The sequence below is a fragment of the Argentina silus genome, assembly GCF_951799395.1.
Source record: "Argentina silus genome assembly, chromosome: 2".
Lineage (NCBI taxonomy): Eukaryota > Metazoa > Chordata > Actinopteri > Argentiniformes > Argentinidae > Argentina > Argentina silus.
The window spans coordinates 26,802,278-26,830,044 of record NC_139656.1 but is presented as its reverse complement, the minus strand read 5'-3'; the positions used below and the strand labels follow the sequence as shown (position 1 = coordinate 26,830,044).

Below are 27,767 nucleotides of genomic sequence, written 5' to 3'. Positions count from 1 at the left end.
TACTACTGTTGCACTATCATTGATATGAAATCGCATGTATTTACAATAGTGCAATGTCGACGACAGCAAAGCCAAAGAAAGAGCAAATGCAAGCATACAGTAGGATGGAACCACACATTGACGTTCAATGAAGTGAACTGGCGCGAAATATGCCTACTATTAAAAAGCATTGACATTCACTTAAAAGGTACCTTTTAAATACTATTCCAAATAAAATCAACTGTGCAAGCGTAGCATTAAAACAAGACATTTGTGTTCTTGAATAGAAGGCTTGTGATAAGAAAGTGTGTCACTCACTGACAGCCCTCTGTTGATGACATCATGCAGTGGACCAATATCTAAATAAAAGGTCTTGAACAGAGTGGATTTGACCTGGCTCAACACAAGTAAAATAGCAAAGTACAAAACATGCACACACCAGGAATAATATTCATGTGTCACTAACTTATAAAACAATAACAACAACAACAACAACAACACAGCAATTAAGCATGGAGTCATCGGTGTTGGCTCATGTGTGACATGTGTAGGTTTTCATTGATTATGTCACTCAGTGAGTTGTGAGTGCATGACCATAAAGAACACACAGGCACCAATGGTGCAAAATCATCATCAACTGAACAATACAAGTCTTCCGGGATGAATTAAAATTATTGCTTTGGCTACTAAAACAGTGTACATGTGTCACATTCAATGCATGAAGAAAGATTTATACTTGAAACAATCATGGAAATAGCTGGACACATTCATAAAATAATCAAACAAGTCTTCAAACTGCTGTTGTGATTATGGTGAATTATGGATTTTGGTAAAGAGCATTCGGCTCATTCGGCTGAAGTGATCTCATGCAATTTGACTTGAATTGTGAATACAATCCATAACAACTGATTAATACAGGAATAAGATATACATTTATTTTATAACAGCCTTGCGTGATTGGCTGAGATGATGTCTGCATGTGACTTAATAGGATGAAAGAATGTCAGCTAATTCTCTTTGACTTAGCATAAAATTAATTGAGCTCCTCCTGTTAATGATCACAAAACCCTGGCTGCTTCCCCACTGTAATCTGTATAGATAGGCTACATTAGATAGGCCAGTATCTCTGGTTTCTTCATGGCCGTAACCAACACAAAAGCATTGGAAACTTGCTGTTTGGGCATGACAGTGCTGTGACTGTTCAATAGCGCCATCTACTGATGAAAAGTAGGCAACGTGTCCTTACTGTAATTCTCAAGACCAAACATTCTCAGGATTAATGTTTGCCATTTAATGTATGCCATTTAGCTGACGCTTTTATCCAAAGCGACTTACATTGCAGTGAGTGCATACATTTCAGTATATATGGTCCCTGCAGGAAACAGCAGCAAACCCACAACCTAAGCGTTGTTAGCGCCATGCTCTACCAACTGAGCCACAGAGGACCAAAATCAATCCCAATACTCAAGGGTCTAATGTAGTTGAGAAAACAAAGCACTTGTAACCGTTATGGTTGAATAAAATGCATACTAATCAAAACCGGCAACTAATGGCTGTCGTACAATCGTATCATTAATCAAGCTACAAATGAAGCAACAAATAACAATGACTCAGTGATAATGTGGTGCAGCCTCCTTATGCACCCCTACAATCGCCATGGTCATCTGTGGTGCTGGTGTTGCTGTGGGGGGAGAGGCAGGGGGTGGACAGGTGTGTGTGTGTGTGTGTGTGTGTGTGTGTGCGTGTGTGTGTGCGTGTGCGTGTGTATGCGCTGGCTGGGTGAGCGGTTGGCAGTGACGTGACGTAGCTGGGAGGGGGGCGGAGAGGTGTAGGACGAAGTTGCCCCAAGACGCTGATCTAAAGTCAGTTTAACTTAGTTGGGGTTTTTTTACACTTAAGATTATGGTGACTGTAGGACTGGGTTGAGCCCATAAGCTGATCCTAGATCGGTTCCCAAGAGTGGGCCAAGACATTGAGGGGTCAGTGGTGAAGAGGGGTCAGGAGGGGTGTCTACAGGTTGACCAGGTGGAGGTCGGAGGCGGCGAAGTGGGGGCACAGCGCCATGTCGGGGTTCTTCAGCTGGCGCAGCACCCTCCTGTGGAACTTGGAACGCACGCGGTTGAACTCCATGATGTCACAGGGCTCCTCCTCGATCCAGAACCGGTGGAACTCCTGCATCAGGTAACCTGGAAGAGGAGGAACCAAAAGTCAGACAGAACCACGAGAGTTGAGGACGCATGGAGGACAACGGCCACCTTTCAGGTCCTCTTCGTTGCAGGTTGCCCTTGGCAGATAATAGGATCCCACAATGCCGGAGAAGTGTTTGATATACAAGAAATCACATCCATATGGTATTGCAGTCTCCTGCTCTGAGAAGTATGACTGCTATGAAGATGACCTAGATAAAAACCTGTCTTACCTTCAGTCCAGGGGAGGCTGTGTGGAGGCAGAAATCTAAGCACGGGCTCATTGTAATGCATGGAATGGTAATGAGGAATGGCGTCACACACGCCATTCCTCATTCCATTCCATGCATTACAATGAGCCTGTCCTCTGATTTCTGCCTGCACCCAGCCTCCCCTGATACAGTCGGTAGGAGGGTGACACAGGACACTCACAGAAAGTCTGCTGGAAGTGGGCCAGACTGGGCATCTCTGGAGCCACGTTGTACAGATGTGTCTTCAGGGCACCGCTCACCAGGAGAGAGTAGGTCAGGTCAGTGATGTTGATGCCCACGATGGCAAAGGAGAAGCTGGAATTGAGTGATAGAAGCTGTGGTCAGAGTATAACCCTTTGGTAGAATGTCTAAAGAATGTTACAAGTGTGCACCTAAAAAAAAAACAAGCTCTGACATTGACCTGACTGAAAGATCCACTTTTCTTTGTCGTGGACTCCTGTAGTGTAAGCATTACAAATATTGCTCAGTGTGTTTTGACCTATGGCTAAATTAATTTATCGAGGAAAGTTTAACTGAAGGAATAAGAAGAGATGAATCCTGGAACATCCAGTTCTGTTCACATTTTATCTCCTTATAAACCTTGTTGTGACTGCATCATGACATGAACACTGTGTGCTTCTCTGTCTGTGTCCTCTGTGTGTGTGTGTGTGTGTGTGTGTGTGTGTGTGTGTGTGTGTGTGTGTGTGTGTGTGTGTGTGTGTGTGTGTGTGTGTCTGTGTGTCTGTCTGTCTGTCTGTCTGTGTCTGTCTGTGTGTGTGGAGCATTGATAATGGATGTGGAGACTGTGCATACTCAATACACACACACACACACACACACACACACACACACACACACACACACACACACACACACACACACACACACACAGTAAGCCCATGGTACTTATCAGAGTTAATGCAGGCTGAAAGCAAATGACAGGCCAAGGCAGCAACAGCGGTGTCCTGCTTTAAACCCTCTGACACAGCAGCAGGGTTCAGAATACAGACAGGGGTGCTCAACACACACACACACACACACACACACACACACACACACACACACACACACACACACACACACACACACACACACACACACACACAAACACACACAGTCTGGATACAGACATCACAGAGCTACTGCACTGCTGAGACAGCCCCTCTCTACTCCACAGCACCACCCCAGACCTCCTATTATCCCTAGACTGTAGCACCATGGTGTGAGGGGAACATGGATATCAAAGGATCCACCATGAATCTTCACTCGCCATTTTTTTCTCTCCTGTCTTCTGAGAGGGTAGCTACAGGGAGGGTAACTACAGGGAGGGTATACATATGCACTGGGGGTGGTGGAGAGGAGTTGGGTACTCACCCAATGGCTTTGTCTAAATTCTGCTGCTCCCACTCAGCTTTACTCATCTTGCTGTGGACACAAAGATAGTCAGGGCCTTTGTTATCTTCAGCTGAGAGTGAGTCTGCACCTACAGAACAACTCTGTTCTTGATAACGACTAAGACCTTGAGCTAACCAAACAAGACAGGAGAATAGGCACAAAATACCAAAATCGCTTTCATACTAAAGTACAGTTTAACAACAGTAAGGTAAAGTAAACTCACTGCCACTAAACGGATTAAAACAAAGAACTGTGGTAAGCATGTTACGGAAAGAAACAAGATCACAAAACTAGCTAACGTTGCAAAGAATGATCTGAATGAAAATGAAATGGTGAAGTACCTTGCCTCTTTGGGTATACTCCTACAGGTGAAAAGAGGGATGGAGAGAACGGAGAGAATGGAGGTGGAGAAAGAAAGGAAAGGCAAAACGTGTTCAGTGGCATGAGACAGTGAGAGCGTGTCCAGTGAGATGCTGATCAAAGCTAACAAAACCAAACAACATGAATAAAAGAAACTGCCATCCCAACTGCAGAAAAGCAGACACACTCAGACTGAAGCAAGGGCAAAGAAAGAGCGGAAATCAACCAGCAGTCAAAACAACAAAGAGATATGGTAAATGGAGTTCAGTTTTTTTTAACTCATTGCAATGTTAACTCCTAAACCAGTGGGACATGGACTTCATGATATCATTCTGGACCGGGACTTCAAGATATCATTCATTCGTGTGAGGAGAGAGTGTGGCCCATTCACGGGGCCATAGAGGGTCTGGGGGGTGGGGGATAGGGGGTGGGGGAGAGAGACCCACCTGTGTTTAGGCTGCAGGGAGTCATGGAGCACCTGGAGAGCAGTGGCCTTGTCATGCTCAGCAAAATATCTACAGCACAGGAGGAAAAACAGGAAAAGCATAAACGTGGGTTGTGTATCTTGTCTTTCGCTGGCTGTTTGCAAAGGACAGGGAAACACAGTCACACTGATTCATAAACTACTCTGTAGTACTCTGTCTGCAGAGGAAAGTACTGACACAATGACTCATCTTACACACACACACACACACACACACACACACACACACACACACACACTGCTCCTGCCTGAAAAAGGAAGCCTGGACGCTCAGGCACACAAACACACACACAAACACACACACACACAAACACACACACTTACAGAAGATTGTAAAGGCCCAACAGACCCATGCCCCTAAAGTCAGTCTTAGGGTCGTTGCCTTGAAAACCGATCTCACACCACTGCTTAGAGATTCGCCCAGTGAGTGGCGAGTCAGGACGCAGCGCCTTCCACAGCTACAGCGGGAGGGGGAAAAAACAGACGTTTCAACAATAGAAGATACTGAATAAGAGACAATATCAGCAGATGTTGTCAGATAAACCTCAACCTCTTCAAACACGTAGGAAAGAACAGCTCTTCGTTATCAGTGACTGCTGACCATAGCTAGTCAGTCCCTTTAAGTTCGTAAACAAGCAGTGACATACAAACACCATAAAAACAGATAACAGCCACACTCGTCGGTTTTGACAGAATGATGTAGGGTGATGACAGGATGATGTAGGGTGATGACAGGATGATGTAGGTTGATAACAGGATGATGTAGGATGATAACAGAAGGTTGTAGGATGATAACAGAAGGTTATAGGATAACAGGACGATGTAGGATGATAACAGAAGGTTATAGGATAACAGAAGGTTGTAGGATGATAACAGGATTATGTAGGATGATAACAGAAGGTTGTAGGATGATAACAGGATGATGTAGGATGATACCAGAAGGTTGTAGGATGATAACAGAAGGTTATAGGATAACAGAATGTTGTAGGATGATAACAGGATGATGTAGGATGATAACAGGATGATGTAGGGTGATGACAACAGATCAGTACCTTCATCAGCATCTCCTCATGCTCAGGGTTCTCACAGTCGTACGGTTCCCTGCGCAGCTTCTCCACCTCCGCCACCAGGCTCCTGTAGCCCACGATCTGGAACAGGCTGGCCTGGAGAGAGATTCCTAGCCTGGGGGAGAGTCAGGGACACAACAGGGTGAGCCAAGAGGGGAAGCATTCCTACAGCAGGTTAGCTCCTACAAAGGATGCGGCTTGGCTTGAGCTGTGTGAGGACATTGGTATTATAATACTGTATTAAACCAGGTCTGAATCACTTTGAGTGTAAGACTTCAAATTCAATATGGTCCACGTTGTGAGGTGAGCTGTTAAAATCAGTTGTTTGTCGTGATGGATCCATCCAGGGCGGAATACTGTCTTACTGTGGGTTTGTGTCGGGGTTGATCTTCTTCAGGGTCATGATGTCATCGATGGTCTTCTCCACTGAGTCTGGGTGGACGCTGAGGGCAGACTGCAGCCGCTGGGGAGAAGAAGAGGAGGGGGAGGACGTTAAAGAGGAGACGTGAGAAGAATGCACAATCACAGGGCTGTTAAAAAAAAAAAAAGCTGTAGAGTGGAATATGTTTTCAAAATGCAGGTAGATTCAAAGTCTACTCACTTCATTCTTGGAGTATCTGAGAGAGGACTCTAGAAAGACAAAGTAAAACAACACGTTCACCCCTCAAGTGACACCATTCTGTCACTCAGTCAAAAGGGCAAATACTGACGACACAAACATATTCTACATTCATATCCATTCAGGCAGTGAGCAGGCCTACCGATCTTGAGGGTCCTGCGCGCCCCTGGTTTGTTGTTGTAGCAGATGCGCTGCAGCTCGCAACGCCCTGTGACCTTCCTGATCACAAACTTCAGGCCCCGCCACAGGCATTTACAGTACAGGAACACAAAGAACTGCGTCACAACCCTGAGAGTTAAGCGAGATAAAGAGTGTGAGAGAGAGATAGAGAGAGAGAGAGAGAGAGAGAGAGAGAGAGAGAGAGAGAGAGAGAGAGAGAGAGAGAAAGACAGAGAGAGAGAGAGAGAGAGAGAGAGAGAGAGAAAGACAGAGAGAGATAGAGAGAGAGAGAGAGAGAGAGAGAGATAGAGAGAGAGAGAAAGACAGAGAGAGAGAGAGAGAGAGAGAGAGAGAGAGAGAAAGACAGAGAGAGATAGAGAGAGAGAGAGAGAGAGAGAGAGAGAGAGAGAGATAGAGAGAGAGAGAAAGACAGAGAGAGAGAGAGAGAGAGAGAGAGAGAGAGAGAGAAAGCATTTCAACACATGGAGGAGAGGACTTCTGCCTGGGGAGTTTTTGGACTGATCAAAGCACATCATTCGACAGGTGACAGGTGAACAATACAAATGCAGATGAGATGCAGACAGGAGTGGAGGCATAAATACATTGCGTATCTGAGCAGAAAGTCTCTTCTTCAAGGCTTAAGTCCTAATGTTGTTTTAGATATGAAGAGTATCGCTCTATCCATTCTGTCCTAACCCCCATCTCTTTCTCTCTCTCTCTCTTCCCCTCTCTCTCTCTCTCTCTCTGTCTGTCTGTCTCTCTCCCTCTCTCTCTCCCTCTCTCTCTCTGTCTCTCTCTCTCTCTCTCCCACTCTCTCTCCCTCCCACCCTCAGGCTCCATATTTAGGACTGAGAGGGCCATTTCAGATGCCTAACTGGGGCAGAGGGAGACGTATGACGTGGGTCGTGCTCAATACGATCTCCTAATGGACCACAGAACTGACAACACCACTGGAACTGGGTCACTCCTATGCAAGACTGCCTGCCATATTGTATGTGTGTGTGTGTGTGTGTGTGTGTGTGTGTGTGTGTGTGTGTGTGTGTGTGAGAGAGAGAGAGAGAGAGAGAGAGAGAAATATGTAGGCCTATGCATGGGGGACTGGGTCTGGTGTCAGTATTAAAGGTGTAAAAAGCAGTTGCCTTTATCTAACATCAGCGCATTGACCATAGACTACACATCTCAGAGGACACACTGCCTCCCAACGAGACTGGCATGCTAAGCAGCACACGCAGCGCGCTCAATCATACATTTGCCAACTCCATTAGCTGTGGTGGAACCGTGAGCACTAAGCACTGCCAAGGGACTATGGAGAAGGCGGGGAAGGCGCGCTTGCACACACATGCACAGTAATTAAGAGGTACTGTGGGCTAACTAACTAGTTCAACCGAGCATCATCCTAACAGCTCTCTGAAGAATTCGGGAAAGGGCACGAAAAGGGTCTAATCGTATTAATGTCGTATCCGTTCAATTCATTTAGCTAGATTGTGTTCCATTAAATCGCTTATCAATAGCTTTCATTCGAGATATAGGCCAATAGGAAAACAACATGTCTAGAGATTATGGAGAAAAAAAAATAAGGCTGACTTTAGGCCGACTACTCCGCATACGTGAAGTAAAGCTCTGACCCTTCTTCATAGCCTACAGGCTGGAATATTGCGAATTCCAAAGCCGAGAATACATCAACAGACAGGTAGTATTTACCTCAAAAAATGCTTCATTTTCCTCAGTTGGCTTCGTCTTCTGACTCGTCTTTAGAATTGACCAGTGTAGTCTACCAGCCAGTGTAGATATAGTCCTAAAAAGAAAAAAGAAAACAGTGTTTTCATGCCTCGTTGCCAGTGCAAGGCTTATTTGTCGGGAGTTGCCATGGTGCTGTCCGTGGTGCTGACGGATTAACCGTGGCTCATATGTGGACTAAAATACTCCCGTCTATATGTCTGCAATATGCTGGGTTTCATTTCCTATAGCCTAAAGACAAGCATATTAATGTTGCTGAACAGTTTTATGGACGGGTGCAGCTTTATTAATGATATGAATCTAATAATTAGCACCCCAGGCACACCATGCATACACCATGCAGCCTAATCCAAGCTCTCTCTCTCTCTAGAGTAACAAATCAATCATGCGTATTCGAAAGGAGCATATAGCCTACTGTAGACGATTCACAAACAAATCCATTGCACTCACAGGCAACAAGAAAGGAGAGGACGAGACGCAATAAATTGCCGCAGGTCGTTGTCGCGTTCGTGTTGCGGTTGTCTTCTTCACTCGATGGCAGGTACCTGTTCTTCCTCCATGATGGTAGCGTCACTGAGGGATGAGGAGACGGAGCCCAACAGCATCGCAATGCAGAGTCGCTGCCGCGCGGCAGTGAGAGCGGCCGCCCAGCCCAAGATGCGCGCAAGCCAGATCTAAAAAACAGAAGAGTTAACGCTTGTATACTGTACGATTCTAGTTCACAAGACTCATCATAGCCTACAGAATCTAATTTAAAGGCCTATTTTTAGGCGTAGATTTTTTTATTATTATTATTTTTTTTAAATGTTTCGTCCTTTTAATTATTCTTTGCAAACGCCGTACGGATAGGCACATTTGGCGCATCGAAGCTGTCTATTTCAGTGATGAATCTACATTCTGTTTTGCAGGCGACTTTGTAGGTTGTCAAATGCACCTTATTGGCAGGTTCTTAATTGTGTCTAAAATCACAGTAGGTCTATGTACTCCAGTGGGCTGTAGCAAGACCTTTCCAAATTTTCCTGCATCTTCTCCACTATAGGCCTACTGTATATCTGATTGTATATGATCTGTTCTCGGTGTGCAAACGTTGGATGGTGTCCAGTGAGTTGAAGATCGAGAACTGGCACTTTGTCAAACCCTGGTTGCACACCTGGGCAGATCATCATACCATACAAGGAGTGTGAAACATACTGGTCACTGGAGGATCAAGTACAGTTGAAAAACTGAAGTTTCTCAATATAACAATGATGAGCACAATAAAGAATATAAAACTTTATTATCAGTATAAAGTACATCTCCATAGGCATTTTTTTGGCATACATCATTTTGGCAAACAAAGTGCTTTCTCCTGTAGACTTAACAACACCAAAATAACAAAAAAACATCTCTGCATCAAGATTCAAATTACACATTGACTCTTGGGGGTGCACAACAACTCTTGGGGGGGGTCATTTTGAATCTTTAGGGGGGACCACATTGACATTTCCATTCTTATGGGGGAAGTGCTGATTCGTTATGGGGGGCTAGGGCCTCGCCTTAACCCCCCTGTAATTTGAACCCTGGAGTACATGTCATATGTACATGTCATATGTGCATATGATTGCAAAAACACACTGAATGTGATTTGTATAAATACATGGTCTTCATGGGGAAAAAAATACAAAAAAAGATCAAACACACACCTTACAGTACATCATAAATTGATTAGTTAACCAATGAGGCAAAGCAGAATGTCGGTCTTCGGTTTAAAAAAAATCATAAAATATATTTAGAAATGAGACATAACGGGCGAACTCACTTCAACCAAACAGCAACAGAGTGATCGTGAGGTTGTATGGTCTAGGTAGCACCAATTTATATGAATATTCTCGCTGGGACCATATATACTAAGAAATAAGTCGCTTTGGATAAAAGTGTCTAAAAGCTAAATGGCATATATTATTATGTTTTTGAATCCATACATTGTATGCCATCTTGTGCTTTAGGAACTAAAGTATATACTCTACAGTACTGGAGTGGTTTAATATCAAGCAATCTCAGTCCCTCAGGGTAAAAACAATCAATAACCGTCCAGCAGCACTATAGTGTAAATTCAAGATTGAGAGAGGAGGAAGGCCTTTCTTCTCTGCCTGGTGGGCTACACCTCAGTGCTGCTGCCTGGTGGGCTACAACTTAGTGCTGCTTTCTGTTACGTACATCACTGCACAGCGGCTGTTGCATGCCTTTGTCCCTTCCTCCTGCTCTGCCCCCTCCTGCGGCAGGTCTGAGGCGGCACCTTCTTTGTGGGGTCTGTACTCATCAGCAGAGGCCAGGTTGTCAGACTCTTCCTGGCCAGAACCTGGGTCGGGTACGGGCGTGTAGGTGGGCACGGCATTGAACATGACAAAGCCCACGGTGATCACGAGAAAGGACATAATGTACAGGCCTGAAAACTGTGGAGAATGGAGAGGATCAGCATCTTAATGACAGGACAGTCAGTAAGACAAGGCTCCAGGGCAGTAATTGCTCTAGAATCACAGATGCAGTATGACTGACACAGAAACATCCCCAACACAGCTAAATTGCAACTACAGTAAAGTACCTTCATCTCTGCTGGCTGTTTTGCTGTGTTACTACTACTACTATTAGACCCATCACTACTGTGGTTGACTCACTGTGTAGTGGAAGAGGAAGATGCCACAGAAGAGGCTGAAGAGGTCAGCGGTGAGCAGGGACAGGTTGACCGCCGTGGCGCTGGTCATCTTGACCACCAGGGGCATGAAGCTGTACAGTGCGTACATACAGAACGCATAGGAAGCAAAGAGCACAACTGTGGAGACACATCAACAGAGTCTTAAATTGGGGAATTACATTGGGCTACAGAAGAAACGCTTCAAATCAAACTGTTTTCATGCAGCTACACAAAATGATTCTTACCATGGGGTATTGTGCAGACAAAAATAGACTGAATTGGACATAACCAAATTAGGGGAGATCTAATATGCAGAAAAAAATGGGTTCTAATTAACTTACTGATTTTCCAGTCCCATTTAATTGCTGCCACAGCACTGGTTTCCAATACAGCTCTGCAACACAAGACAGGAATGAAGAGCTGCTTCAGTCAGTCAATCAATTAACCCCCAAAAATTACACAAATATTTCTGATTTCTGACAGGATTCATTTAGCCTATGGCAGCGGTAGTGTTTGAAGGGGAAGGACGTGTCTTACAGTTGTATGCCGCTGATAAGGGTGCCAAACAGGCCCATCATGCCCAGGAACTCCCCTCGGCTCAGGTTCTTAACCGTGTACTCCTGACACACATTGGACACGGCATACAGGGCCGCACTAACCAGCACCAAACTATCCCCCAGCAGGACATCACTGGCTGGAGGCCAGGGGAGTGGAAGATATCAGGGGAGCGAGAGAAAGGGGAGAAAGATGTTAAGGTTAGTTAATTTAATTGGAAGCAAAGGTTTGTAAACTCCAGTGCTCATGTTCTTCTCTTCCGACTGAGGATCCTAATGACATGAATAAGCTCTAGGGCTTAGAGGAGAGTTTAATGATGTCCGTGCAGTGAACCTTGAGGCCTTCTCTGATCAGATAACATACCGCCCTGTTCATGTCCAGGCCACAGCACTCTGGTAGACTTAAAGCTATGTTCTTATATTTCACTTATCTAAAGGCCTATCTGACTCATCTACCAACGAAAGTGAACAGAAAAAAATACAGACAGTGTAAGAGAGAGGAACACAGACACTCAAGACGAAAAGAAGGTTCAGAGATTCTCAGAGTAAGGTGTGTTGATGTTAATCGTGTTGACAAATGTAGCATTCTCACTGGATCCCTGGTCTCTCTCAGCCAGTAGGTCAGCCCCAACCATGGCCCCCACCCCCAGCAGACACACGGCCACTGCCACAAAGTGCACCAGCTTGAAACGGGTCTTCAGGAAGAACCAGGACAGCACCATCAGCACCGGGATCACAAAGCAGTCCAGCAGCTGTCACAAAACAAAGGTTCTGTTTCACTAACAAAACCACACATCATGCACTGGGAATCTAAATCGGACTCACTTTTAAGATGCCGTGTGCTCTGAGGTCACACTGCCAGGGCCCAGGGTACTGTACAAAAGAGTCACCTAAATAGACTCACCTAGGAATCACCTAAATAGACTCACCTAGCAATCACCTAAATAGACTTTTTTTGTAAAAGGTAGATTGGTAGGCAACTGAAAGGCGTTTTGACATGGATTTGTTGCAAATTTGGAAAGAGATAAAAGTTAAGATGACTCAATGGATGACATCAATCAGTTCACTGAAAAGTTTTGTGTTTCACTTACCTGTATGCTTGTCAGTGTTGTATACTGGTAGGCCTTCACCACCGCATAGTTTGCCTCCACGTCTGTCAGACCCATCAACAAATACCTCCACCATTTTGTTTTTAAAATCTGTAAAATATTCCCATCACCTATTGAAAGAGCAAACAAAGGAATCCAGGGTAAAACAAACGTGTAGCTGTGAGCAGGAATGATGAATAAGTGCATCTGGACTGTTTTCACTCTTTTTTTTTTTCTGTCTGTTGTTCTACGACTAAGATTCACAAATACCCTCAGTACATGAGGAACTGTGACTGACACTGTCAGTTCTTCTGTTGGCGAGTGTAGGATGGGTGTTGATGAGGGTAGTGACCTCTGACCTTTCTTGAAGCACAGAGAGGCGGTGTAGGTGAGCAGCAGCAGAGCGTAGTTAAGGAAGCTCTGGAGCATGGGTGTATTCACCCTTTCTTCAGCCAGGTACTGACAGCTGACTGCTGTCCCACAGATCAAAATGGACAACGCCTGGCCCATGGCAATGGTCTTCAGGAGACGCCTGTGGCAACATTAGGGCCACTTATTATCATCATGTGGTGAATTTATTACACAGAGTTATTTTATCATGGATGTTATGCGAAGTCATTTTATTACATACAGTTCCCTGCATAAGTAATGGCACAGTGAAGCATTGTTTTTCTTCTTTTGGCTCTATACAGAAATATGTTTTTGAAATCCAACAATTATTATGAGGTTAAAGTAGAGATTGTCAGCTGTTATTTAAGGGTATTTTGTCATTCAGGAATTATACATAGTCCCCCTATTTCAGGGTACCAAAAGTAACGGGACAGATTCATATTATATGCAAATTAAGCACTCATGTTTAGTGTTTGGTCGACAATCCTTTGCATGCAATAAGTGCCTCAAGTCTGCAACCCATTGACCCCACCAGATGCTGGGTATCTTCTCTGGTGATGCTCTGCCAGGCCTGTACTGCAGCCATCTTCAGTTGTTGTATGTTTTGAGGTATTTTTGCCTAAAATCTTATCATCATTAAATGCAATTCGATTTAAATCTGAAGATTGACTTGGCCTGGTAAGTTGCTATGGCAGCATTTGGGTCAATGTCTTACTGTATGATGTAGCACCACCCAATGACTTTGTGCTTGTACTCAAGCAGACAAGATTTTTCTGTACACTTCAGAATACATTCTGCTGCTGCCGTCAGCAGTTACTTCATAAATTAAGACAAGATCTGTTCTAATGGCAGCTATACAGTGCCCTCCATAAGTATTGGAAAGGGGAAACATTTTGTCTTCTTTTAGCTCTACACTCCAACAGTTTGGATTTGAAATCAAACAATTACTATGAGGTCAAAATAGAGATTCTCAGCTTTAATTCAATGTTTCAACGTCTTTCTTTATTATGCAAATTATGGGATGGAACACACCTTCCTATCCAGAAACACCTGTTTTCTAAAGTGAACAGTGAACCAGGCAATGTTGCTTCTGATGTTAGTGTCTGTTCATGCCTGTCTTTTCCTCATTGTCTCACCATGTTAAGAGGTCCTTCAGCTTGTAGCCTCGTAGGAGTCCACAGGCGGCCCTACAGCTCCCGTGTGCACAGACAGGAGTCCGTTCATTGGGCTCAGAAGCCTCCATTTGTTTCTGATGCAGCCCTGAGAATCAAGAGAGAGATGGGGAGAGAGAGTGAATGAGAAATGCCATACTGTTTCATTATCAAGCAATGTCTGCATTAGAGTGTACATACCCATGCATGCCTGTGTATGTAGTAATCTCCCCTGGAATTTGGGCTCATTAAATGGTGATCATGAGGCTGCCTTCAAAGGAAGGTAATAAGCCACTGCTACTAATTCTCTTTTAATGTGTCAATCCATTTCATGGCGGATTAGTATATTTCCACAATGACTGACTTTAAATGTTCCCAGCCTTTTTAACACTGGTTGTGGAGATCTTTTGACATAGGCGACCGATTGTTTCACAAATGCAGCTAAATTAATTCAAATGAATATGAACATCCCTATTAGCGGAAGTCGACGGCTACAGGCTCGATTGCAATTTCTACATTATTTGTAATTTCAATTTCTCTGGTACGAAAGCACGTGTCATCGCTAAAAAAAAAACACAACTATCAACAATCAAACAGCCGAAACGTAGTCACTGCAGATTATACTTCATTAACTATGGCTATAGCAAATTCGACATGATAACGCACATGATCTGCACTTCACAAAAATTAATAGAAAACAACAAATTAACGATAGACCTATTTAAGTAGTTTGAATGTCATCAGTGACGCTGGTACGCTACCTGCATATGTTATGCTCTCTCTTTCATTCATTTCAATTTTGGGGCAAATCGACAGATCCGACGACATTTCATAATTCTCGTGGTCGAGAGCATCACCCTGTTATCAATGACAGCGGGTCAACCTAACCCTGTATGTTTACCTTCGCTGAAAGGACCGCCTCCTACACCGATTGGTCAAAGAGCAGCGTTAGTCGTGCTTTTATTTAGTCCCGTGCTGTCAATCCGAGTCTCATCTGCGTTTTGAGTTTTTTGCAACCAAACTAGGATGTGGCGCTGCAGTGACAACTCCTTTCGCGTGTGTAATCCACACACGTCAATTAGGCGCACTCTTTGTTGATATTGTTCTAACTTTTGACACCATGCCAGGTGCCAGGTGGCATGAAGTGCCAGGTGGCATGAAATAAGCCCCTTAGACTAGGCTTACATAAATCAAAGTAAACTCTTATCAATAAGAAACGTGTGTGTGTGTGTGTGTGTGTGTGTGTGTGTGTGTGTGTGTGTGTGTGTGTGTGTGTGTGTGTGTGTGTGTGTGTGTGTGTGTGTGTGTGTGTGTGTGAGGCAGATATGATCCATGCTGAAATGATAACAATGGCAAAGTTATTGTGGGAAACCTATCTGGCCGTCCTTGAGCAGTAAAAACACGGTTTTGTATGGGATTTCACTCCCCTGCAGTTCTGCATGGGTCTCTCTAATATTGCATGGTTTTAACCCAATGTTGCCCATATACTATGAAGCCTGCTGTATTGACGGTTAGAATAGCCTCTAAAGTCTAGTGTCTAGTGTTGTATAAAAGCAGGAAGACGAAATTGTTGCCCTTTTGGATGTTGTTCCAAATGTTACCAATGTGCACCTATTAGGTCTAATAACATTAACTCTGGAAATTGACTTGTGTCATTACTGTTCTATCACACAAGGCGACTCTCATGACTTGAGCTTCTCCCTCGTTTACCAAAGTGACTTACCTTATTTTGAAAGACCTATTGATCCAATCGCGTAATATAGCATATATATTGTGTAGTACAATATATTGTTTGCTTTTTGAAAATTTCAGGTTTGGTTTAAAAAGCGAGGGCTCTTCTGACTTGAATCCAGCCTTTATCATAAAATACAACGATCTTTTTCGCATCCCAGGATAGATTATACAAAGCTGACTTTGCAAAACTACTCAACTTACCCCTGTGCTCTCTGTGCTGTGAGCGCCTGTGTCGCGCTCACGTGCATGACGCAGTATAGGCTATGATTAAGATTTTGGTCTCACTGGAATTTATTAAATGTCAGGCCTAAAGACAATAACATTTTATATAGTTCACATCACACATACTGTGTTTCAGAGTGTTTTATGGTACTACTAATACTACTAATTACTAACGTCAAGTAATATACTTGACTTTAATAAGACATGCGGGATTCTTTTTTTTTTCTTTCTTTTTTTTACCCTTTTTACCATTTACGAAAATCTATCTGTGTATGATTTTTTGCGTGATGATCCGTCAGATTGGTTAAAAACCCCATAGCAACTACAACCCGTAGGGCTCGCGAGATTCTGCGAGGTAATAAGTTCAGGGAACATGGCGACGTCTAATTTGCTAAAGGTAGGAGGCACCTCAATTCAATAAATTTGATAATATTTAGTCAGTGTTTCTTGCGTAATTGACGGTGTATCACTGTACAACGAGTAACGCGCTGCTTTGAGGATGGCCTTGCCCTATAGGTTGATATTAACTCCAGTTGGTTGCCTTTTTAGCACTAGCGTTAGCATTTTAAAGGGTTGTGCTATTTATTCACTGACAGCTAGCGGCCACTGCTAGCTACCATTATAGCTACGTTCTCTACGCCAGTCAGTCCACAGCCAGCTATCATCATGAAACTTGTCATGGCAGGCTACCGTTGACATGCCTCTCTGAGTGGCTAGCTAGCTAGCTCCAGTAATCCAGTACAGTAATTACAGACAATTGGCCTTTCCATGAAAAACAAATTAAGTCAGCTAATTAGCTTTTTATCACAATGGTCGGTCTCTACTTTTACCTGGCTAGGCAGCCTGCCACCCGTCAATGGGACGCTGAAAATTAATCTAACTGCTAAAACAATAACTATTATTCATTAATGCATCATTAATCAACGTGTGGGATATAACTGGTGACTGGTGTGATGGGCATGATGATTATTTGTGGTTAATAGAACGGGGTTTAAATTAAAGTGTCACTGCCACTAAAGCACTGGGTGATTATCAGATTTGTCTCCGCGATGTCGATGGTAACTAAGGAAATACAGTAATCTGTGTATCTACCTACAGTACAGTAATGATCACAATGAAGTCATGTACAGAAACGTAGAATTTTTATCGCTCACATTTCCAGATTATGGAAAAAATTAAACTGGCATCTTAATATGCAATGTTATCGTTATGGATATCCTACTATTGAGAGAGGGGATCAGCTGGGAGTGAGTGAGACCGCTGTAAAATTAGGATCTGTAGCCATTTTCCATTGGTCCACCCTTTGTAAAGTCCTAAAATGTCATCACTTTATGTGTTTTTTTTTTTTTTTTTACTCAAGCCTCATGGCTATTCTAATAAATGCTACCGGGCCTCAGTGTCATGCATGTCCCTTGCACTCTGACAGATGACATCATGCTTGTATTAATCTCAGAACCTCGGAAGATTTTCAGAGTTTGAATGGAGAGACTATGCTTGTATATCACTGTTATTTGCCACGGTTCAACTGTTATACTCATCATAGCTGGGATGTGATGTTTTAGTGAACCTTCTACTGCTCCTTCAGAACAAAGGCTCCCTCCAGTTTGAGGACAAGTGGGACTTGATGCGTCCCATCGTCCTGAAGCTGCTCCGGCAGGAGTCTGTCACTAAACAGCAGTGGTTCGACCTGTTCTCGTGAGTATGGTGTCAGTCTGCGTGCTCTCTGTCATGCTAAGTCTTTCAATTCAGGCATTGAATTTATGCCTGTCTCAGCTGTTAAGACATTGATTGATCGACTGACTGACTGATTGATTGGTTAAACAACTTTGTTGCCATAGAGATGTCCATGCAGTATGTTTGTGGGATGACAAAGGCCCAGCCAAGATCCACCAGGCCCTGAAAGAGGACATCCTAGACTTTATCAAGCAAGCACAAGCGGTAGGTCCTTAATCAAAGTGTGTTTATGAAACCTTAAGGTAAAGTCATAATTAACCTTATCCATGTCGACTTTTAGGCCTTATTTTACCAATTCAGTCAGTGGTAAACTGATGGAAAACACATGTACAGGTAGTGCACGCACATCCAGCAGAATACAGTGTCTAAGCTTGGGGAAGGTTCTTTCCAAGCAGACAAAGTACAGGTCTTAATGAGTTGGACATACGTATCAATTCAATAACAGTTATTTAACTCTGGCTCCTCTTCTCCTGCACAGCGAGTGTTGAGTCACCAGGATGACACAGCCCTGCTCAAGGCCTACATTGTGGAGTGGAGGAAGTTCTTCACGCAGTGTGACATCTTGCCCAAGCCCTTCTGCCAGCTGGAAATCACCCTCATGGGCAAACAGGGGAGCAACAAGAAGTCCAACGTGGAGGACAGCATCGTCAGAAAGGTGAGAGAGAGAGAGAGAGAGAGAGAGAGAGAGAGAGAGAGAGAGAGAGAGAGAAAATAAATATAGTCTTCAGTCTTCAATGTGCTCCCTCTCATTCTATCCTGGTCGCTCTTCCCTGGCAGCTCATGTTAGACACGTGGAACGAGTCCATCTTCTCCAACATTAAGAACAGGCTGCAGGACAGCGCCATGAAGCTGGTCCACGCTGAGAGGCTCGGGGAGGCCTTTGACTCTCAGCTGGTCATAGGCGTGAGGGAGTCCTATGGTGAGGCAACACAGTTACATTTACATTTTTGACATTTAGCAGACGCTTTTATCCAAAGCAACTTACAACAGGTACATTTGTCTAAAGTAAGTGAATCATCGATACATCAGTCATCATAAGCAAAAATCTATGCTAGGACCAGGTGCCATTGGCAGTCACAATGCTAGAAAAAGGATTATTATAAAAAAACATATATACATATATTTTTTTTTATTATTAACAGTAGATGAACTGTACAGAGGGGTAGTGGGGGGGTGAAGAGGCCTTAGGACCTTAGTCTTAAAACCAGTATCGCTCCTTAGCAGCATGGCTTCAAAACCTCCCATCGTCTCTTTATGTACTGGGTCACTTCTTCATCACAGTTCTTACCCTCCAAGACTTGGATTCTTGGATAATATAACTTATAAATGCCTCGTCAGCTTAGTTCAACTGTCTTACCCCATCAGAACCCTAAAAAGTGGTGGGGTGACCGCTTTGTTGTTGTTTGACTCCCAGATTGCCCCTTTTAACCTTAGTTGCGAATAGATGATGTCTGTGAACATGCCGTCATCTTTCCTGTGCAGTGAACCTGTGTTCCAACCCTGACGACAAGCTGCAGATCTACAGGGACAACTTTGAGAAAGCCTACATGGACTCCACAGAGAGGTTCTACAGAACACAGGCGCCCTCATACCTGCAGCAGAACGGAGTCCAGAACTACATGAAATATGTGAGCAGGCGACCCTAATATTAGGGATGGACCATTTGAACTGTTTTGACTGTTTGAGTACTCGCATGATTTTATTTTGAGAACTTGTATATAATTATTTTTGTATTAAAAACGTTTAGGCCTATTCAATAGCTAGTCACTCTGGCATTTCTTCTATCAAGGTCGCTCTCTATGCCTGGCCTGAATTTACATGGCAGTTATTATGTCTTTGAGTCAGTGAATACAAACTGGTAGCCTGTTGCATTTAGTGACATCACTATTTGCCGTTAGTCCCTCCTCCTCTCTGCAGTTAGTTTTTAGATCAGGTTACGTAGTGAAGCTTTTTAGGGAACTAACACATCAGGGCCAAAATAAAGCTGTAGCCTACAGTACATGCACAAGTCAAACTGATTTGCTGTAAAAGCCCAAAAATGAAATGTTCTTTTCACCACTGACTGAGCTTTGTGTCACAACCAAAACATAGAGCAACCTCGCTTATCTACATTGCAAAATCAATAGCAAGCGTGTTTCGAATTTACAGTAGGAGGCAGGAAAAATATGATCTCTGATTAAAGACTGAGTTTCAACGTCTTTTTGAGTACTCATGCCCATCCCTACCTAATACCCTCTGTGACAGTGACCACGACTTTCCTTGGTCAGCACATCACAGTGAAGGTGTGTGTGTGTGTGTGTGTGTGCGTGTGTCTGTGCGTGCATGTGTGTGCGTGCGTGTGTGTGTATGCGTGCATGCGTGTGCGCATGTGTGTGTCAATGCGCGTGTGTGTGTGTGTGTGTGTGTGTGTGTGTGTGTGTCTAACAGGCAGACGCAAAGTTGAGGGAGGAAGAGCAACGGGCGCTGCGGTACCTGGAGACGCGACGTGAATGTAACTCTGTACAAGCAGTGAGTATCATCATCCCCAGGACCTGGCCTTGCCTCTCTGGCATCTGCTGTGTGAGTGAGGCTCTGGTGAACGCTGGGACCCCTGAGACACTGTTTGCTGGTATTCCTAATTAATTGGTGATGAAGAAGAGACTAGTGACATTGCCATTTTGTTGCCCCCCCTCCTTCCCCCCTCCTCTCCTCCTAGCTAATGGAGTGTTGCGTGAATGTGCTGGTGACATCGTTCAAGGAGACCATCTTGGCCGAGTGTCCAGACATGATCAAACGAAACGAGACTGAGAGTGAGTACGGCAGGAACGCTCCCGCCAAAGGCTCAGCCAGCTCAGGTTTGCATAAGGAGATGCTCCGCGTCCGTGTCCCACTCCCTGTCACTGTCCGCGTCCACCGCTGTCTCTGTGTGTCAACGTCACCCCGGTGTCAGTGTCTTGACTAAAACCCAACCATGTCTGTCCTAAGTGTCAGGACAATAACAATCACCCACCGTGTACACCCTGATAGTTGTGTGTGTCAGCAATAACCACTGTGTGGTTGGTGTCTGTGTACAATGCTGTACTTTGTGTCTGAAAAGTGATTTGTTTGGTATGCATGTTATGCGGCAGTATAATCGGGAAATAAACCCTTGACATTTGAATCCCAGATTGCCTCTTTAAAAGATTCCATTCTAGAGTCTCCAGCCTCAGTGTCTGCTCCTCTCCTCCTCGTCTGCCACAGAGCTCCACCTCATGTTCTCCCTCATGGACAAGGTGCCCAGTGGCATAGAGCCCATGCTGAAAGACCTGGAGGATCACATCATGAACGCTGGGCTGGCAGACATGGTGGCATCAGCTGAGACCATCACCTCTGTGAGTGACACACACACACACACACCTTGTATGAAGACAGATTTTTATATTCATTGTACATGCTATTTTCATCTATCTAGTTGCAAATTGACAGAAACTCACTAGAGATTTGTTTTCTCTGCATGTGTGTGTGAACAGGACTCAGAGAAGTACGTGGAGCAGCTCCTCACACTGTTCAACCGCTTCAGTAAGCTGGTGAAGGATGCCTTTCAGGACGACCCACGCTTCCTAACAGCCAGAGACAAAGTGAGACCTATTGTGTTCTCCAAGCGTTAATACAACGCTATTTTTGTCTCTGTCTGTACTGTACCTGTAGGCAGAAATGTGATGGTTGTGATAATTGTCATTGTAGAAGATAACACGTTCTTTTTATATTCCTTTTACCCCCAGGCTTACAAGGCAGTTGTGAATGACGCCACCATTTTTAAATTGGAGCTCCCATTGAAGCAAAAAGGGTAAGAGACACACTAATATGCAAGTTTTTTCATTAAGTATTAATAATATCTATATAGTCCCTGTAGTGGCTAATCGTTAGTACTCTACTGCATGAAGGTACTTGAAAGTGTTTTTGACGTGTCACAAACTCCAATGTCCAGTCATAGTCAGATCTGCCTTTGGGCGGCAGTCCCATTTAATAGTGATCTAATCTGTGATGCAAACAATGTGCCGGATGTTTACTGTGGCAGTGCCAGTGGTAGTGGTGTCAGAGCAGACACAGATGTATAGCGGTTGCCGGGTTAGGGTTGCGATGGTGAGCTGCGTTGTGTGTTGCGGTTAACACCCCTAACCTGACCCATCACCTGGTGCACTGCTGCCTCTAGTGGTAATACGTGCTACAGCCCAATAAACAATAATACTAACAGACAATTGGCTCCTACAGTCCCCCCCATCTCTCCTGTGCTCTCAGGGTGGGGCTGAAAACCCAGCCGGAGTCCAAGTGTCCTGAGCTGTTGGCCAACTACTGTGACATGCTCCTGAGAAAGACCCCCCTCAGCAAGAAACTCACGTCAGAGGAGATAGAGGCCAAGCTGAAGGAAGTGGTACGTACGTGTGTGTGTGTGTGTGTGTCTTTCTTTCATTTCAAAATCTCTTACAGTTTTGCTGATTGCGTTATTGTATTTGATTCTTGTCCTTGTGCAGTTGTTGGTGCTGAAGTATGTCCAGAACAAAGATGTTTTTATGCGGTATCACAAAGCCCACCTGACCAGACGGCTCATCCTGGACATCTCTGCAGACAGTGAGATAGAGGAGAACATGGTGGAGTGGCTCAGGGTAAGTGTGTGTGCTTATGTGCTTGTGTGGGTGGTGGCATTTGAATATGGAAGTGTGTGTCTTTTTATCCACTTTGAATCTGTTTCACATAACTCTGATTGGCTGACTCTGGTCATGTGCCCTCAGGAAGTAGGGATGCCTGCGGACTACGTCAACAAACTGGCCAGGATGTTCCAGGACATCAAAGTGTCAGAGGATCTGAATCAGTCCTTCAAAGATAAGCACAAACACAACAGGCTGGCCCTACCAGGTAAACGATAGGACCTAGAGTAATAGTATGTACAGTGCTGCTTGAAAGTTTATGAACCCTACAGGGATGGTCATTATTTTTGTATAAGATATTAAAATTAACTTTATCTAAACCCCAATTCGTAGTAAAGACATTCCAAATAAAAGACACAAACAAAAAAAATGATGTATTTCCATTGTTTATTTAACAAAAACAGTAGCTTGTGGCACCTCCATTAGCAGTGATAACTTGGAGTATACATCTCTTATAGGCACTAATCAGATGTCTCTGACATCTGTTTTGAGGGATTTTTGCCCACTCCTTACAGAACTCAGGCAGTTGATTGAGGTTTGAGGGGTGTCTGACATGAACCGCCCGCTTCAGGTCCTGCCACAGCATCTCGATTGGATTTAGGTCAGAACTTTGACTTGGCCAATCCAAAACACAAATCTTCTTTCTCCTGAGCCATTCTTTAGTAGATTTGCTTGAATGCTTTGGGTCATTGTCTTGTTGGAAGACCCATTTTCACCCCAGCTTTAGCTCCTTGACTGATGGCTTGACGTTCTGTTCAAGAATCTCCAGGTATACCTCAGAATTCATGGTTCCCTTAATGATGTGGAGTCGTCCAGGTCCAGAGGAGGAAAAGCAGCCCCAGATCTTGACATTCCTACCACCATGCTTGACTGTTGGGATAAGGTTCTTTTGGTGGTAGGCAGTGTTGGGTTTTCACCAACCATAGTGGTTTTGATGGTGAGAAAAAAGGTCAGTTTTGGACTCATCACCTTCAGGCTTGTCCAGGTGGTCTCTGGCAAAGTTAAGACAGGCAGTTTGGTTCTTTTTTGAGAGGCTTCTTCCTAGCAACCCTCCCATGAATGCCATTTCGATTCAGTGTTCTTCTTATTGTTGAAGCATGCACAGTTACTTGAGATGCAGCAAGGGAGGTCTGCAAATCTCTAGATGTTATGTTTGGGTTGGCTTTTACCTGATTTATTATTTTTCTTGGGGATATTTTGGAAGGGCATCCACTTCTAGGTTGAGTTGCTATCATGTTAAATACTCTCCATTTGTAAATTATTTGCCTCAATGATGGAGCTCAAATCTTGTTGAGATGATTTTATAGCCTTTCCCAGACTGATGTGCTCTCACTACCCTCTTCCTGATGTCCTCTGAGATCTCCTTTCCTCTCGGCATGGTGTGTTTTGCATTCACCTGTATGGGTAACATTCACCTGTATGGAAACACAAAACTGACCAGGTTTCTTATCTCTATTTATCAGAGTCCTGCCCAAATTCTTTCCTAAAGATCTCTCCTTTGATTGGTTCATTTGGTACCCAATTATTTACCCACCTGATTCTACTTACCTACTTGATTTAACCAATGCAACTTGGGGTTCACTTATTTTTGCACCTACACTAATTTCTTTATAATTTAGTTTTTCTACTACAGGCATGATTTCCTCTTAACCAACATATGGAATTGGTAAATATAAACCTGTTATGTCAGATAAGAAAGATCAAAAAAGGTTCTGATTAAATAAAGATGTCAGGGTAAAAACTAAAAAAAATCTATAATTCCACAAGGGGTTCACATACTTTCAAGCAGCAGCACTGTATGTATGTTTTGCTGTATTTCTAATATATCAAAGGGTGTGTGTGTGTGTGTGTGTTGACCTATGCTTATATCCCACCTGCAGCTGACTCAGTGAACATAAAGATTCTAAATGCGGGTGCATGGTCTCGCAGCTCGGAGAAGGTGTTTGTGTCCCTACCCACCGAGCTGGAGGACCTGATCCCCGAGGTGGAGGATTTCTACAAGAAGAACCACAGCGGCAGGAAACTACACTGGCACCACCTCATGTCCAATGGCATTGTGAGTGGAGCCCCCTGCTGGAGGGAAGAGTTCACAACCGTTTAGTACGAGGAATAGAGTTGACTCACATGCATGAAGATCACAATCAAGAGAGTTAGAGAAGCACAGTTAAATTAGAGGATTTTGATGCCAGCATCTATAAAGATTTCTATGGAAATTCCGGATGCACTTATCATTCTCTCCTCTCCTCTTCTACCTCTCTCCAGATCACCTTTAAGAACGAGGTGGGGCAGTATGACCTAGAGGTCACAACCTTTCAGCTGGCTGTGCTGTTTGCCTGGAACCAGAGGCCTCGGGAGAGGATCAGCTTTGAGAACCTGAAGCTGGCCACAGAGCTGCCTGACGCTGAGCTGAGACGCACTCTCTGGGTAAGGCTCCTCCGGGGTCAGAGGGTGAACTCTCTGGGTAAGGCTCATCGGGGGTCAGAGGGTGAACTCTCTGGGTAAGGCTCCTCGGGGGTCAGAGGGTGAACTCTCTGGGTAAGGCTCCTCGGGGGTCAGAGGGTGAACTCTCTGGGTAAGGCTCATCGGGGGTCAGAGGGTGAACTCTCTGGGTAAGGCTCCTCGGGGGTCAGAGGGTGAACTCTCTGGGTAAGGCTCATCGGGGGTCAGAGGGTGAACTCTCTGGGTAAGGCTCCTCGGGGGTCAGAGGGTGAACTCTCTGGGTAAGGCTCCTCGGGGGTCAGAGGGCGAACCGTTGGCACATGGCAAAACAGTTTAACTAGGTCTGTCTGTCTGTCTGTGATAAATCGCATAGCATCATCAGCACCTTTTGGGGGTTTTATGTGAAACTTTAGGTCAATTTAAAAAACATTTTTATGTATCTTACTCTTACACAACAGCCACCTTTACTATTTATCATAACAAATCAACTATTATGTGCATCCTTTCTCTCTCTCTCTCTCTCTCTTTCTCTCTCTCCCCCTTCCCTCTCCCTCTCTCTCTCTCTCTCTCCTTTGTTTCTACTTACCCTCTTTCTTCACTCCCTCCAGTCGCTCGTAGCGTTCCCCAAACTGAAGCGGCAGGTGTTGTCGTACGACCCGACAGTGGGTTCCCCCAAAGACTTTGACGAGGGAACTCTCTTCTACGTCAACCAGGAGTTCTCACTAATGTAAGGACTGTTTCAACCTCTAAACATTACACTTGTCACAGAGAAATAGTCTGAATCACAATAGGATATTTACTTACTTACTTATTTATTTATTTATTTACCAAATCTCTATTTTTCACTTATAAGGCAATTACACTCACTGAACACTTTATTAGGAACACTATACTAATACTAATAGAGATTTGGTAATAATAAAAATCCTGAACTTATCCTTTTACCCTTATTCAACCGTATGATGGCTTTACTCACAGCATGTTTACAGGCTAAGCTAAAGCAACCTGAGGTGCTTCACCTTGATTTCAGCGCAAAGGCCCACAAGCAACAACCTAACATTCTGCTTTTCAATCTTTGCGCCCCTCCCCCACAGAAAAAACTCCAAGGTCCAAAAGCGTGGGAAGATTAACCTGATTGGCCGGCTCCAACTCACCACCGAGCGAATGAGAGAGGAGGAGAATGAGGGAATCGTCCAGCTCAGGATATTAAGAACACAGGTATGGGGCTAATGATCCCAGTCCCAGAACAGCTCCCAGTGAGGAAAGGATACCACTGGGGTCACATGATCTTGAAGCAGGAGTCCATATGCATGCAGCTCACTTAAATAATGCATATGTTGCCTGTTGGAAATACTTGATGTGATGGATAGTCGTCTCTCAAACACCCATGTGGTTAAAAGGACCTAAAGGACCATACAGAGATCCCTGTGTTTAGGTCCTTGTGCATGTTCAGTATATTCAATAAAATGTAACCCCCCCCCCCCCTCTCTCTCTCTCTCTCTTTCCTTCCTTCCTTCTCCAGGAGGCCATCATCCAGATTATGAAGATGAGGAAGCGCATGAACAACGCCCAGCTGCAGACAGAGCTGGTGGAGATCCTGAAGAACATGTTCCTGCCCCAGAAGAAGATGATCAAGGAACAGATGGAGTGGCTCATAGAACACAAGTACATCAAACGGGACGAGACAGACCTCAACACCTTCATCTACATGGCGTAGCACAGCGGTGTGTGATTTGATGGTGACAGTGGTTATTGGAGTCAGGCCTGATGGACAATATAATATTTCCAGGCCTTCCTCCTCAATCTGTTGTGTGGGGAGACAGACTTGATTTATGACTGAGAGTGGCAGACATATTTAAAAAAAAAAAAAAAAAAAAAAAAAAAGGAAATCCCTGCCTTAAAATAAAAAAAATAAAAAATAAAAGTTACAAAAAAAAAATTATGTAAAGAAAAGAAAATGAGCTCAGGCTAGCAAGAGTCTTCACCGTGTTTTTCAGTCGTTTTGGCCCGTAGGTGTTTCCAACGTCTTTAGACAGGATGTGGCTGTGAAGGTCTCTACCTGTTGCTATGGTGTCCTCCTCTACCATGTCAACCAGTCACCATGCAGACCATGCCCCCCCCCCCGTCCATGGACACATCACACCCATTGGAGTGATGATGGTTTGTGTAAGGTGTCATCAGAGGCATGACACAGGAAGAACTGAAGAAGCTTGGCCCTCTCCATACCTGCAGTCCAATTTTGAAGCCAGGTCAATGCCGGACCTCTGAAAACAAGCTTTGCCCCAGCACCCCGGCACAGTTGTGGCGCAGGTGGAAACTGTTTTACCCAAACTATGGCCATGTTTTTTGCGGCTGCTGGTGATGATGAAATTGAGGCACTAATGACAATGACTTTCAGTGGCCCCTCATGGGGCTTACTCCATCCAGACGCTTGGTATGTTACAGTGTGTTCCAGAGAAGCTCACACAAGTTGTTTGTTGTTTTCATGACGGAAATAGACCGTGGACTTATAAAGGCCCAATTCCAAATCGAATCAAACCACCACAACCATGGGCACTTGTGTAGAACTTAAAGGATTTCAGGGGTGTAATCCACTCAGCCTGCAATCCATTCAAATCTGTAAGAAGTGGTTTGGGGAAGGGGCTTTGGGGCTGGTTTGGAATTGGACCAATTGACTCACCCTCTGCTCCACATGAAGAAGCAGGTTAACGGTTACAAACCCCTTCTCTCTACAGGTTGCCTAAGCCCCTGGGGGAAATGGGTATTACACATGGTAACTACCACCATACAAAGCTAAAGGAGTGTACAAAGATGTGAATAATGAGATGATGAAATAAACAGCACCTTATTATAAAACAACACTATGTTTTCATTCAACCTGCA

At 44.3% G+C, this 27,767-nt stretch overlaps 3 protein-coding genes across 6 annotated transcripts; 1 reads left to right on the top strand and 2 right to left on the bottom strand.

The window, feature by feature from the left end:
• Positions 1–1,989: 1,989 nt before the first annotated feature.
• On the bottom strand, positions 1,990–8,218 carry elmod1 (ELMO/CED-12 domain containing 1; the record flags this gene model as incomplete). The annotated part of the gene is made up of 10 exons (XM_083691099.1): positions 1,990–2,165; positions 2,598–2,731; positions 3,791–3,841; positions 4,618–4,686; positions 4,980–5,113; positions 5,708–5,837; positions 6,088–6,185; positions 6,324–6,352; positions 6,484–6,629; positions 8,202–8,218. 10 exons carry the CDS (start codon positions 8,216–8,218, stop codon positions 1,990–1,992), a joined length of 984 nt encoding a protein of 327 aa, XP_083547225.1.
• A 1,334-nt stretch (positions 8,219–9,552) lies between these two features.
• Positions 9,553–14,974, bottom strand: LOC310815808 (solute carrier family 35 member F2-like). The gene is made up of 9 exons (XM_083685740.1): positions 14,853–14,974; positions 14,077–14,200; positions 12,910–13,082; positions 12,554–12,681; positions 12,055–12,214; positions 11,446–11,602; positions 11,250–11,302; positions 10,892–11,046; positions 9,553–10,669 (listed from the first exon to the last, which is right to left on the bottom strand). The coding sequence occupies exons 1-9, from the start codon at positions 14,917–14,919 to the stop codon at positions 10,403–10,405; spliced, it is 1,284 nt and encodes a 427-aa protein (XP_083541866.1). The 5' UTR covers positions 14,920–14,974; the 3' UTR covers positions 9,553–10,402.
• Positions 14,975–16,409: 1,435 nt separating this feature from the next.
• On the top strand, positions 16,410–27,767 carry cul5b (cullin 5b). Of its 4 annotated transcripts, none has more exons than XM_083697478.1 (19): positions 16,410–16,444; positions 17,633–17,742; positions 17,886–17,985; positions 18,260–18,436; positions 18,559–18,700; positions 19,264–19,409; positions 20,209–20,289; positions 20,477–20,570; positions 21,001–21,131; positions 21,270–21,377; positions 21,522–21,586; positions 22,039–22,171; positions 22,272–22,403; positions 22,530–22,653; positions 24,326–24,501; positions 24,708–24,869; positions 25,493–25,611; positions 25,979–26,102; positions 26,407–27,767. In XM_083697478.1, the coding sequence occupies exons 1-19, from the start codon at positions 16,421–16,423 to the stop codon at positions 26,599–26,601; spliced, it is 2,343 nt and encodes a 780-aa protein (XP_083553604.1). In that variant the 5' UTR covers positions 16,410–16,420; the 3' UTR covers positions 26,602–27,767. The 4 variants fall into 4 exon arrangements, with proteins under 4 accessions (XP_083553604.1, XP_083553603.1, XP_083553602.1 ...); XM_083697477.1 differs by having other exon boundaries at positions 22,012–22,171; XM_083697476.1 differs by having other exon boundaries at positions 20,477–20,615.

Bases quoted from the DNA above. Each gene is read 5' to 3' on its own strand.
- cul5b (XM_083697475.1), top strand. From the start codon at position 16,421: ATGGCGACGTCTAATTTGCTAAAG. The intron at 18,437-18,558 runs GTGAGAGAGAGA...CTTCCCTGGCAG, and splicing joins AGGACAGCATCGTCAGAAAG to CTCATGTTAGACACGTGGAA. The intron at 19,410-20,208 runs GTGAGCAGGCGA...TGTGTCTAACAG, and splicing joins TCCAGAACTACATGAAATAT to GCAGACGCAAAGTTGAGGGA.
- LOC310815808 (XM_083685740.1), bottom strand. From the start codon at position 14,919: ATGTCGTCGGATCTGTCGATTTGCCCCAAAATTGAAATGAATGAAAGA. The intron at 12,215-12,553 runs GTAAGTGAAACA...GTTTTGTGACAG, and splicing joins CAACACTGACAAGCATACAG to CTGCTGGACTGCTTTGTGAT. The intron at 11,603-12,054 runs GTGAGAATGCTA...CCTGGCCTCCAG, and splicing joins TGAGAGAGACCAGGGATCCA to CCAGTGATGTCCTGCTGGGG.